Source organism: Pagrus major, chromosome 13 (genome assembly GCF_040436345.1).
Source record: "Pagrus major chromosome 13, Pma_NU_1.0".
Taxonomy (NCBI): Eukaryota; Metazoa; Chordata; class Actinopteri; order Spariformes; family Sparidae; genus Pagrus; species Pagrus major.
Window position 1 is genome coordinate 204939 of NC_133227.1, and position 13179 is coordinate 218117.

At 39.3% G+C, this 13179-nt stretch overlaps 1 protein-coding gene across 1 annotated transcript; it reads right to left on the reverse strand.

Annotated features, from left to right (window-relative positions):
- Positions 1-1603: 1603 nt before the first annotated feature.
- slc13a2 (solute carrier family 13 member 2) lies at positions 1604-11500 on the reverse strand. Its single transcript, XM_073480098.1, has 12 exons — positions 11283-11500; positions 9478-9606; positions 8734-8870; positions 7501-7757; positions 7229-7406; positions 7013-7135; positions 5524-5727; positions 5247-5347; positions 4948-5063; positions 4669-4830; positions 4444-4581; positions 1604-3304 (listed from the first exon to the last, which is right to left on the reverse strand). The coding sequence occupies exons 1-12, from the start codon at positions 11391-11393 to the stop codon at positions 3173-3175; spliced, it is 1788 nt and encodes a 595-aa protein (XP_073336199.1). The 5' UTR covers positions 11394-11500; the 3' UTR covers positions 1604-3172.
- Between the last annotated feature and the right edge of the window lie 1679 nt (positions 11501-13179).

The following is a 13179-nucleotide window of genomic DNA, read 5'->3' on the forward strand; positions in this document are numbered from 1 at the left end:
GCTGTTTACTCCGCTATACGTATGGACATTACTGTTCTTTTCATTTCTGATTATATGCTAAACTGCATTTCCTCGCCTCAGTGCAAAGTTGAATCTAAAATCTGATCTAATCAGTGATGAATTATTACAACCTGGAACAAATGATTGTGTGAGCTTAAATGGAAAATAAAGATTTTATATGTATCTCCTATTCATTGACTCAACTTTTGTCTGATAAGGAGTTATATACCAACTTAAATATAAACTTTTTTTTTGTTTTTTTTACTGGCATGCCTCTTTTCACGTCAAATATTAATCCAGTCAACGAACACGTCAGCAGCTCTTGTTTTGAGAAATAGGGGGCCGGCTTTCCGAACACAATGATCACCGAACCTTTGAACTTTTCATTACAGATGGTGCATTGTAACACAGTCTGTTATAAAATCTGCACTAAAAATAGTGTGCAGCTCAGTCTAATCTTTGATTTGGAGAATGAACATTCAGCATCGTCCTGAATCTATGCTTGGTGGTCCTTCCTTTATTTTTTTTATTTTTTGAAATGTTGTAAAACTGTTGTATTATTCCAATGATCATCAGTGGTAGTTAACTTTATACTGAGCTATGCCATGCTTTATAAATTACCGTGATAGTAGTGTCTCTATGTTCACTATAATATAAATACTTCCTAAACTTTATTGAGAACATCAATAAAGCTGCAGTTGTTCCACAGTGCTCATACACTGATTTTTGTACAAAATTAAAAAATAAGTAAGTAACTTGAGTTAGAAAAAAAAGCTGTGTTCTCCGTACAGACTGTTTTATGACTGAGGCTAATTGAAGCTATCCTTGGCCTTATCTGACATGTAGTGTAGGAGTCATAAACACAAGAAAGGATTCTCATATAACTTCCGTGTGTTGAGTAAGATCATAAAATATTCCAGTGACATGTTTATTAGGAATAGATAGATGTCTCATGTTGCTTTTTTATTGGTTTACAGACTCCATCTAGTCCGTAACTCACTCTTAAAACTAAAATCCAAATTGCTCTGAAGCTTTAATTATATGGTGCTGATCTGTGTGAGTCGTCTTGAAACCCTTAAGGACAAACAATGCAAAAACATAGCTCAGTATGTCAATGTCAGACATTTGTCCAAGATTTGGTTGAGTTATCTGAGCACAGACACTGGAAGCAGCCAGCCGAGCTGTGCTGAAGTACAACTATCATATTTTCACGTTGTAGACTACCTTCGGAAATTGAGGCAAGTAGAAATAAAAATAAAAAGCAAACAATTTGTTTTATTTTGATTATGTAATTAGAATTTCACAAAACCCAGGTGACTTTGGGATACTGGACTAGCTTGTTAGCAAACATTTAGGCTAAATAAGAAAGTTGTGGCGCTGTTGGAAGGTGTTGTTCATTTTAGCCTAAATAAAATGGCTTAAAATGGCAAATTGTTGTTTATAGATGTTGCATTTTGAGAGAGATATGAAGTAATCTGTAATCATAATGGTACATGCTTAAAACATACTGTATAGCAGCAGTATAGAAGCTTGCCGAGCTGTGCTAAAGTAGCCTACAAGAACTCTGGCTGTCAGTGTTGTGGGAAAGAAAGAGGACGCTCACTCACTGTTCACATGATGATGCTTTATTTTCTAACAGCTCTGGTACATAAACACAAAAGTAATGTGGGAAAAACACTCTGCTGGGACATTCTGTCTCTTCTCCGTTCACCTGTAATAACCACAGTAGAGTCTGACCTCTACTACTCTATTATATCCTGTTGGCAGCTTCTTATCTCAAAGTTATTCTTCAACCAGCCTTTACATCTGCTCTCACTGTACACAGTATTCGTAACACCTTCCTGCTATTGATCTGTGCACTTTCAGAGTTTTCATTTCCTCAGTGCTTAAGAACATTTTTCACTATCACTATGGAGTGCATCTGTTAAAGGAGTACTTCAACATTTTGGGAAGATGTGAATCATTGTGAAGCTGGCGCTAGAAATCGTTAGCTAAGCTTAAGGGCTGGAAACAGGGGAACACAGCCAGCCTGGCTCTGTTTTCTTTGTTGGTTTACCTTTGGACAAAGCTAGGCTTGCCTTTTCTCCTTGCTTTCAGTCTTTGATGCCAAGCTCTGCTATCCAGCCACCCGCTGAAGTTTAATCTTTACTGTACAGTGACGGGAGTGGCATCGATCGACTCTCAGCAAGAGAACGAATGAGCATATTTCCTAAAATGTCAAACTATTCCTTTATTAGCTTTCACTTGTATTCATCTAGGCAGCATATTACAAGTCAAGATGAGCATTTTCCCTCCACGACATAGAACAAATTACAAGATAAAAAGTATAAAGTCAACGCTTGTTCAGGGTAAAAACAGTGTGACAAAACAACTGATAAAACAAAAATATGAAACAAAAAGGTCCAAAAAAAGGACCACAGCAATAAGTTAAATTAACTGATACAATTAATTAAATTTCAGCTCATTAACATATTCTCTACAAACACAACATCACTCAGAATAATCACATCATTTTAAATAATCACTCGGTGTGCTGCATCTTTGTACCATTTGTTAGTGATAAATAGACAACGATGACATCACATTCAGGGAAATGTGTACAAGGAAATGACCTCATTTGTTTTCTAATGAACACATTTTTTTTTTGTTCTGTCACTGGAATGACACCAGGAAGTAGTGAATGCTAACAGGGCAGTCTGTTTAAATACACAGCTCGTAGTCTGATACCACTTAAACTAAATGATATAATAATGATAGATTATTTTGGATCAGGTTCATCTTTAAACTTTAATTTCTTTAGTAAATTTACTGTAACCAACCTTTCATTTACTCCCCTTCTTTCCCTTCTTCTTCTATAACCAAAGCTTCTGCTACATCTCTTGAAATTTAAAGTGACTGTCTCTTCTCTCCTTTAAAGGCCCTGAACAAGTTTTATCTGTCAGCTTCTTCATATGATGGGATCCAATATTTTCTTCCAAAGTCTGAAAAGTTTTGCTTATTTCACGGAAGATATATTTCTGTATTTGTGTGTGTGAATGAGAGCTCTTCCACACAGTCCTGATGAAATACATAAGCTGAGGTTTGACTTTTAAACATGAAAATATTAGGTTGTATTGTAGAGGAATACTTTCAGTGTCATTCCTTTACTCCATTGCTTTTTCTCCTCCATTACTCAAGGTTTGACACTTGTCGTGTTGGCCCAGTCAGGGTAGGTGCCCATGTCGAACATGGCGTATCCCCAGGTGTTGATGCCTAAATTAATGGTCAAAATCCCGATGATGTTCAGTATGAAGCCGGTTCTCACCTGGAGGAACAGATAGCCACATTCTGATCAGTACACAGTATGAGTTAAGTTAGAAGAAAAAAAAAAGTCAAAAAAGAGTATCTGCCTTGAAAAACAATGAATTAAGGTTACACATCTATAAACTAAAAGTGGGATTGGTGTGACAGTAGATTGTGCACATGTCATAAATCCATCCATTAATTTTCTTATATACTGCTGCCACCATAATCCAATACTGAAGCCAATAGAGGGCTGCAGGTATGACGTATATTTGTAGGCTTAGCCAGAAGTTAGCATCACCCTGGTGCCCTCGACGACAAGCCAATGGGATTTTTCAGTGGATTTATTTTGCACAAAATAAAATCTGTGGCAAACAAAAGTTTATGATACTTACACGTTTTGCTCAGCGAGAGAATCTTCAAAAATGAACACTTTACTATTTTTGAAGCGTAAATTAAATCACCAGAAAAGCCAACGTTAGGCTATAAATGAACTATATCGTGGTTGTATGACTTCACCACCACTAGACTTCCTAGTACACTATACTATACACACTTTACTATACACTGATACATCTACAGGTTGGACAGCACGAGTTAGTTTGCAAGTAAAGTCCGACTGTAAAGTGAGTAGATAAGATATGTGTTGGGCATGATGACGTTTATGTCCCTGGCAACCTCTGTAGTACTTTTTTAAAGACATGTAAAAGCTTCACAATTCTCATTTGGGGCACTTACTAACATATTTTATGTTTGTAGAACAAAACATGAAACTCTCTTTAGCTTGTGTTAACCACAGACCTAATTTCAGGCATCCAAATACAACCATTAACTTTGAGATGAGGGAACTGGAAGTACAAAAATGTTCATTTCCAGATCATAGGACTCATTCCTGCAGCACTCAAGATGCAGCTATTTTAATCACTGCTGACTCCACATAACTCAGGTGTGTTGAAGACTTGTTGGATCATTATTTTAGAGGATACTGATGCTTCAAGAGGCGTACTTTTTGAAGGTGTGTTTGCTTGACTGATATCACTTATAATTGATTTCTGGTCCATTCCTCCACAGCCCACCAACTGAACTCCATCTCATCACCTCACAAGAATGATGCTTGCAACATATATTGTGTTTAATGGACTGCATGTGTAAGAAACGTACCATATCGATGACTTTGAGGTTTCCGAAAGAGAAGGCGATGGCGTTGGGTGGTGTGGCCACAGGCAGCATGAAGGCCAGAGAGGCAGCGATGGTGCAGGGCAGCATTACATACAGAGGGTGTATCTTAATAGCTTGGGCCTAGGAAACGTGAACACAACACAGTTAAATACAGTGAGAAGCTGTGTGTTACCTGTATGTGCATGCCGACATCTGAGTTCTGCTCACCATTGAACCCAGTATGGGCAGGAACAGGGTGGTGGTGGCTGTGTTGCTGGAGCACTCGGTGAACGTCGCCACCAGCAGGCTGAGCAGTATCGAGATGGCGAAGGGGGGAATTTCCTGCAGAGGGGCCAACATGTCTCCCAACCACGTGGACAGACCCGACTCCTGTAAACAAATGTTACAAGCAGAAACGTTGATCTTTTTGAAAAAGGAATCTCAGTATTGTTATAAATTATAATAACAATCATTCATTATAAATCGATACATGAACACAGTGTTTACCTCACTGCCTTTAGCCAGAGCGAAACCTCCTCCCAGCAGCAGGATGATGTTCCAGGGCATCCGCTCGTGAACCACCTGCCAGTTCAGCAGAGTTTTGGGAGCCTTCACCTTCTTACCTGTGAGTCCGAGATGAAGTGTGAACATGGAGCAGTAATTAGTTTTAAAGAGCAGTGTCACATCCACTGGGTAATCATCACCCAGTGCTCTGATGAGCTGAAATTTAGGTCACACGAACATCATTAAGGCACTGTATTAACAGATATTAACTGTGATTAGTGGGGTTGGAATCAGCATTTCACCTGCTTCATTGAAACCGTAGTCTCCACACTTGGGCAGCCGGGAGGGGATGATGAAGAAGAGCATCGACATGAAGATAGCGGTGGTTCCATCGGACACATACCTGAGAGGCACAAGATAACATTGATAACTTGTTTACATATGTTCCTGGCATGTTTCCTGCTCTGTTTCACAGTGTCCTCACAATGCAAACTCAATGAAATGCAACAAATATGCAGACAAACATTGATGTTTTGGTTGATGGTAATGAACTTTTACAAAAGAAAGCTAAAGACTCACTCCTTTTCGAAGAGCACTGTTGCCCAGCCGGGTATGAAGCCCGGCTCCCTGGTGAACCACAGGCCCACCAGCAGGGCGAAGATGATGAGCACCGCTATCTCAGCAAACTTCATAGGGCCCAGCTTTCTGTACTCCTCCCTCATCACCCCGTACGCCTCCTTGTCTCTTTCCGTTTTCACGCCACAGCCAAATGTCTGCTTAAAGCTGCGGAGAAAAGTACAAAGATCATGCAGATGGTTCAACAGATTAAAATTTATAAGCACTGAGTCCAATCCAACTTGGATTTACAGCTTTTTTCACAGTGGTTTCATAGTATGGATCAGCAAGTTTGGACAGAGCTTCTTCATTGAAAATTGAAACTCAAATACTAACAACTCTGAGTTGTGTTGAAGCTATGAAAAATAGAAAGTCTTGACTACACAGTAACAGTAGGTTTTACTTACCGCCCTACTGCCTGAGGATAGAAGCCGTCTTTTAAAGATATCGTTTACCTGATAACAGCAGCGAAAATAAATAGTAGCCTGGGTTTGACCCTGACAATGGCTTGTCCTCTTTTACTGCACCTTGCACCATAAAACTTATCTTGCAGCTTTTCTTAAGTTTAAGTGTCAGCAAAATGATCGGAAACGAGTAAAGCTGGTAGACTAAGCAGCATAATGAAACATGGAGAGAGAGCCTGTGAAACTGTAAATAGTGTTGTGAGGTTATAAAACCGTTTGCTTCAGAAATCTGACTTGTCATAGTTGTTACTAATAACGTTAACCTCAGCTCAAGTGTCACAGTAAGCCAAGACAGTGTGATAGTTAGCTAGTTGTTTTCATAATACACAGGAAATAAAGAACATGTAATTTATTCCACTTTCTTTACTTAAAGGAATAGTTAGACATTTAGGGAAACATGAACCTCTACTCTCTGGACAGAAATTGACCCTCTCCTGTCTGCCCAGCAACTAGTTAGCTTAGCTTATTACACAGTCTGGACACTAGGAACCAGATAGCCAAGCTCTGTTGGAATATAACAAAATCTGCCCACTAGCACCTCTAAACAATACGTTATTTATTGTTTCTTTAATCTGCAGAAAACCTGAAAAAACAGTTTCTTGGCTTGGCAAAATGTTGAAGAAATTCAAGGTGAGGTGTTTTTTTAAAGGGTCAGTTCACCCAAAATGTTAGAAATATTCCTAATGATGATGACAAATATTTTCAGTATTATTTGCAGAAGAGGTTTTGACATACCTGCAACCCCAAGACAATGGGGGTTGAATTGAATGTGTGCGATGTGTGTGTATATAAACAATACTCAGGATATCTCACTGTAGATAGTTTTTAGTATTTTTCTGCACTAAGGAGAAATTTTCCTGATAATTCTAAAAACATTTGCATGGCCAGATACCACGTAGTGCAAGTGGCACAATTTGTTTCTTTAAGTTATGGATTAAAATCATCATTTAAACATGAGAAAAAAAATGTATGTAATTATGTTGTCTTACTTGAAGCCCAGGAATATAATCTGAAGCCAGAGCCAGGTCAATATCAGCATGAGCACCATGTTGGGAAAAGCAAAGCCGAACCAGCTGGCAAAGTTGATCACACCACCATTTTGAGGGAAGAGCCTTCAGGAAAGTAAAGAAAGATGGAGAGATGAGATAACGAAAAGGAGTATAAACATCTGGAATAATACACTGCTGGGTTTATTTATGCCTTACTGGTCAATTTGGCCCTTAAGGATGAGGTTCGGGGTCGTTCCAGTGAGCGTGGCTGTGCCTCCGATGCTGGCAGAGTAGCACACACTCAGACTCATCCCTTTGGTCAGGAGTTCATACTTCGCCTCTGTCGCTCTTCTCTTGATCTCCTGCAGTGATTCTGGAGTCCACTCATGTTCATCTGGAGACCAAGACATTCAGTAAGCTGGTGTTATTGGAAAGGCTGCTGTCGAAAAGGCAATAAACCCATTAATCTACCTGACAATTTTACTTACACACTCTGTCCTCAGGCTGTGTCTTGGTCTCTGGCTGTTTGTCTTCTGTTATTTCCTGTTTAGTTTCTCTGTTCTCAAGCTCAAATGCAGGGTTGTCCTCGGCTGCAGCTGCGAAATCTCGTGCGTCAGCCTGGGCCTCTGTGTCTTTCAGCTGCTGCAGCACGGCATTGGCGATGGGCAGCATCATAGCTGTGGTGGCCGTGTTGCTGATCCACATGGACAGGAAGGACGAGACGATCATGAACCCCATCAATAACCTGCGGGAGGATAGTCATCATGAGTGGAACAGTAGTAGAGGCGATCAGGTCTTAATAAGAAGGTACTGTAGATGTAATATACAGTATTTGTCAGTACAAGTTTCATGTTGTTAACTAATATCCTAATATAATTATACTTTTCAATTATTTTCTACATTTTCTGTTATTAAGTTTGCTCACAATAAAATGTTTTATTGAGGATACTGGTTACAAAACAACTGTCTCTAGGTGACACTAAAAAGTGATAAACAGGCCCGGACACGCCATTTGTTGTCAAGGTTTATGGCTCATGAAGTTACTAAAGTTTACATTCCTCAGTGTTGTTAATGCTTACTATTAGATTATTATTATTTTTTTTTCAGTTTTGACAATCAGCCATTGTGTGATTAAGAAATTATTGCAGATGCTTGCTGTTAACCTAGCATCAGCCTTTCGACAATCACTCGCTTATCAATTAAAATAATGGTAAGCAGGGTTAGGTATCTCAGTATTTTTCTGTGTTTAGGACATATCTGGGTGTCAACCTTTGGGTAGTGGGTGTGGCCCCAGCCAATAATAGCAAACAGAGTGTGGGGTCGGGCCTCTATAAAAAAATGTATTACATAACTACCTCCATCTCTCTCCTTTGCTCTCAGTCTGAACTGCAGGTCTGTATCTGTTTGACTGAGGGCGGGGCTGAGTTATACACAGACACATGCAGAGTAGAGAAGCAAACAGCATGCAGCACCTTCCCACAGGGTTGTGCTAGGTTGCGTTGCATTTTTCTTTGTGCTTGACAACGTAACCACCATGAAAAAAGCAGAAAATAATGTTCTCTGTCTCAGATTCATTGCTTTGGTTTTGCTAACGCGCTCCCTCTCTTCATTCACTCTCTGGCTTACTCGATGACCAAGTCAGTACTATAAATATCACTGTTGGCACTGTTGATCCTCTGCTGTAGTGTAGACAGGTGAACTGCATCACAAGGGTTTCTTACAAGGATGGACGAACACCAACCAGCAGCAGAACTCGGAGAGCGATGCGCTTATGAAGGTTCCAGTGCTCCACTGCGATGGCCACCAGCAGGCCACCGATGAACAGCATGTTAGAGTCCTTCAGATACTCGATACTGACCTGAAACAGATTACATAGACAGAATCAGGAATACGAACGTGGCCAGTGACGTGTGAACCTGTGGATCCATACAGAGCTAATGTATCATCACATTTTTATGAGCAATAAAGCTAAAACGCAGGGATCAGCAGATCTGCAAAGGCTAAGTATGTCCTTAAAAGAACTGGCTGAAAGGTCAAACCAACATTTTCTGCGTGCACTGAATTATCATTTAAGACAAAGAAACTTTCTTGTTTGATTGTACTTTATTTGGTTCTGGTCTCCTGGTGTCCTTTAGCTTTTCTGGAGGAGATCGTGACCTCTGACCTCTTCGTCTTGGGGGCCAAGCAAAAACAGATGTGAGGTGTAGGGACACCACAAAAAGTGAGGAAGACTAAGCAGTAAATCCAGCTGCTTTTAACTTTTCGTTTCATTTAACGCTTCCTCCCCTTTTTGATTGTTTGTTTACATCGGACACGGTGATGCCTTCCTTTCACGACTCATGACAAACACCTTGAGGGAAGCTAAGAATGAGAACTAGTTCGACAAAGATTTTCCAAAAGAACCAGGTATCAGTAAAATACAGGTACATGTAAATTGGCACACAATGAAAGACAAATAACTGTACCTTTTCAGCCTTCATGATGCCCATCATAGGGAAGAGTATGACTGGCAAAAGGGCAGTCACAGCCAGTGGCATACACTCTGTACACCAGTACAGAGCCATGAGGATGATTGCATAACCACATCTCGCTTCCTGTAAACACACACACAATTCTCTAAATGGTAAGTAACAAACATCACATTATCAGTGCAGCATTTTGTCGTTTTATTTCTAAAGTATGCTGAGACGTTCAAAGATCCTTGTGTGATAGAGATTATAGGCATGGACAAAGACACACACAGAAGCAGAGACACACACACACACTTACAGTAAAGTACATACAGCGTTTCAGCTTTCATGTTCTTATCTTATCTCCAGCGTCTCTTTAAAAGGCAATAAGATTTTACACATGCAGATAAAAGTTACCTTGATCATAAAACAAACAGTTTGTCGAGCTCTCGTCTCACAAGATAATTCTTTATGAGTCCTCAGTAAAATGCTTTTTCACAAAGAACCAACACAAAACTTTCCACTGCCGCACAGATGAGACCTCACTTAACTCAGCAGGTCGTGCCCTTTAAGTGAGTGAGAGTGACAGTTTGTGAAAAACATCCAACATTGATTCCAGCTTCTAACAAGGTTTGTCAGCCAATAGCATTAAGCCGTTGGTATCAGATATCGGATACACAGATATTTGTAGTCTTTGTAGTTGCCAGTTTGTGGAAAAAACAATATCGGAGATAACTTGCCGCGCTTTGTATCGTTGGATAGGCTGAAGGAACCAATTGAAATCTAGGAAACAGCCGTCGTTAAGGGTTCCTATGTGGTCTTAAGATCAGCTGTACATTGTCTGTCATTATCTCGTCTTTGTCTCCAAACTATCATTAAGTAAGACAGCCTGAAGTCCAACAATGAAAGGGACCAATCAATATGTCAGGTAATAAAGTTAAACACATAATAGGTAACCTGGGTGACTGCGTTTATAAATGCATTAACTGAGTGATCAAGTTAGGAATTTGGCTCTAGAGACTTTATCTTTCTTTGTTCCTAATGAGAGATAAGTCCCATGGACACACAAGCTGCAGAATAAAAGCATAAATGTTGTGTTTACAGACTGAGAAAAAATGTACGTTGTTTGTTGTAAAATTCACTTCCACTCAAATGTAATTCTACATTTCTATATGTAGACATCAATGTGAAAAACATATTATTAAGTGTCAGTTTTATGGTTAGGTTTCAAAGCCATAATGTGTTAATAAGTGATCGTGGCATCTTTAAAATGATTGTAATAGTGGCACAAGTTTTTGTTCGTAAAAACAACTGACTCACACAAAATCAAACTCAGCTCCACAACAATGGAGCTAGTGACACATGCAGTGTAGGGTTTCTTTAAATGTGTCTCTCGATTACTAGTTGCAACTAAAAAAAAAAACAATTGTGAAATCAATTATTTACTTGTACCAACATGAAATTACTGTTTGGAAGGAAAGTTGGCAGATTAACTGAACAGGCAGTTCTCAGAAGATATCAAAACCTCACGACATATATTTGTTGTGCGTGTGAAACCACATATGCGCTTCTGTTGCAGTCCTCCCTGAGTGTTAATACAAAGGACGGTATTAGCCTGTCGTAATGAATGTTTCAGTCATGTATCTCTATGATGTGTACTGCACACTGAAGACAGACAGCAGTAGAAAAAAGCACAACAGGAAACAAAGACATTTAGACACAACAGTTACCTCTTTTAGACACCTGTGATGTGCTTTCAGTCAAGACACACATAAATTAAAACCAAACACTTAATCAAAAAGTTAACTTCAGACACTCACCGATGAAGGGTACCTGAGCGGCAGAGGAAGGAGGATGATCGGAGTGAGGAAGATGATGATGTAGTTTCTGTGGTACCACATCCACCTCAAAATACTACGCAGGAGTCTCATGGCAAAAACTGACAAGCAACTCAAAGGTGAAAACTATCCAAAACTCTCTCAGGTAACAACTTGGCAGTGTGAAGAAAAGAAAAAAGGTACAACACAAGTGAAGCTGAGAAAAAGCAGGATGTGCTCCACAGAGAAACACTGATCTAATGAGCCCAAAATGACTGCTATCTACTATATTGTGGCAAAATCAAACATTAACTCAACACCAAAGAGATCACAAGAGGCTGATAAAGCTATTGGGAAAGAGAGGAAGGTAACAGTATAGGAATAAGGAGGTGGAGGGATTGACAGGTGAGGAGAAAGGCAGCCACATAACAGACAGGTTTATCATCTACAGGAGACCTGCTCTGTCACGTTTAATCGAAGGTCAAGTGCTATGCATGTGCTAGCTGAGCCGCAAGGTCTGCAATTTTGGATTGAAGATCTACTTTCAACACGAAACTATCAGGATCAAACAAATTCTGTATTGTAAGTACCACACTGACACTTGACACTTTTGAAAGAAAAATCAAGTTTCTCCTTAAATCTTAAGTTGAATGTTTAATCTATAAACTCAACTTCAACTTTTTTTTTCAGTTTGCCACACTCCACGCTTTTGCCACTGCAGCCTTGCTTAGGTAACTCTGGTACGACCACTAGTTTATGATGGTTTAAATGTTAACAAACTGTAGGCTATTGCTGAGAAAAGAACAATACTGAGTCAGATTGCTGGTTTTATTGCCCTTCCCTATTTGTACTTGGACAGCATGTTTTAAGCATGTGCCATTAGAGTTTGCTGCAGGAATGAGTCCTAAAACCCAGAAATCAGTGAGAATTTTTGCACTTCTGGTTCCCTCGTCTCAGAGTCAATGACTTTATTATATCAATTAGACCCAAAAATTTAAAGTGCCGCCAGAGTACGATCTGTGTAATTAAACAGACTTCCCTGTTAGTGTTTACTACTTCCTGGTGTAATTTGGTGGGACACAATAAAAAATTGGCTCATTAGAAAAAAAAATGTGGTCATTTCCTTGTACACATTTCCCTGAATGTGATGTCATTTTGATCTATTTATCACTCACAAACCATGCAAAGATGCAGCACACTGAGTGATTATTCAAAACAATGTGATTATTCTCAGTGATGTTGTTAATTGAGAATACGTAAATGAGCTGAAATGTAAATTGGACATAGAGGGCCACATGTCCTTTTTAGAAGCTTTGTAATCTGAATAGAAAAAAAGTGGATCGGTGCATCTCAACATTGAAAACTGGAAACAAAACAATCGACACCAAAACATGTCGATTTACACTTTCGTTTAGATTACATTAAAGATTAAAGATTCAACTTTACACTTTCGTTTTTTTGTACAGATAAAACAAGATATAACAAATTTAGGGCTGCAACTAAATATTTTCGATTCTTTATTTTCACTATTAATCATTTAGTCTCATGTCATGCGAAGAAATGCTCGTCAGAATTTCCCAGATCCCAAAGTAACATCTTCAGATCGCTTCTTTTGTCCAAACAACAGTCCAGAACCCAAAATCATAACTGAGAAAGAAGAGCAGCTAATCCTAACATTTAAGAAGCTGGAACAAGAAAATGTTTGACATTGTGTTCCCCTGTTTCCAGTCTTTCTGCTAAGCTTAGCTAGCCATCTCTAGCGCCAGCTTCACGATGAACGCACAGACATGAGAATGGTATCAACCTGATTGAACTCTCAGTAAGATAAGAAGCACATTTCCCAAAATGTTGAATCACCCCATTGACAACATTCTGAAAATAAAGCACCATCATGTGAACA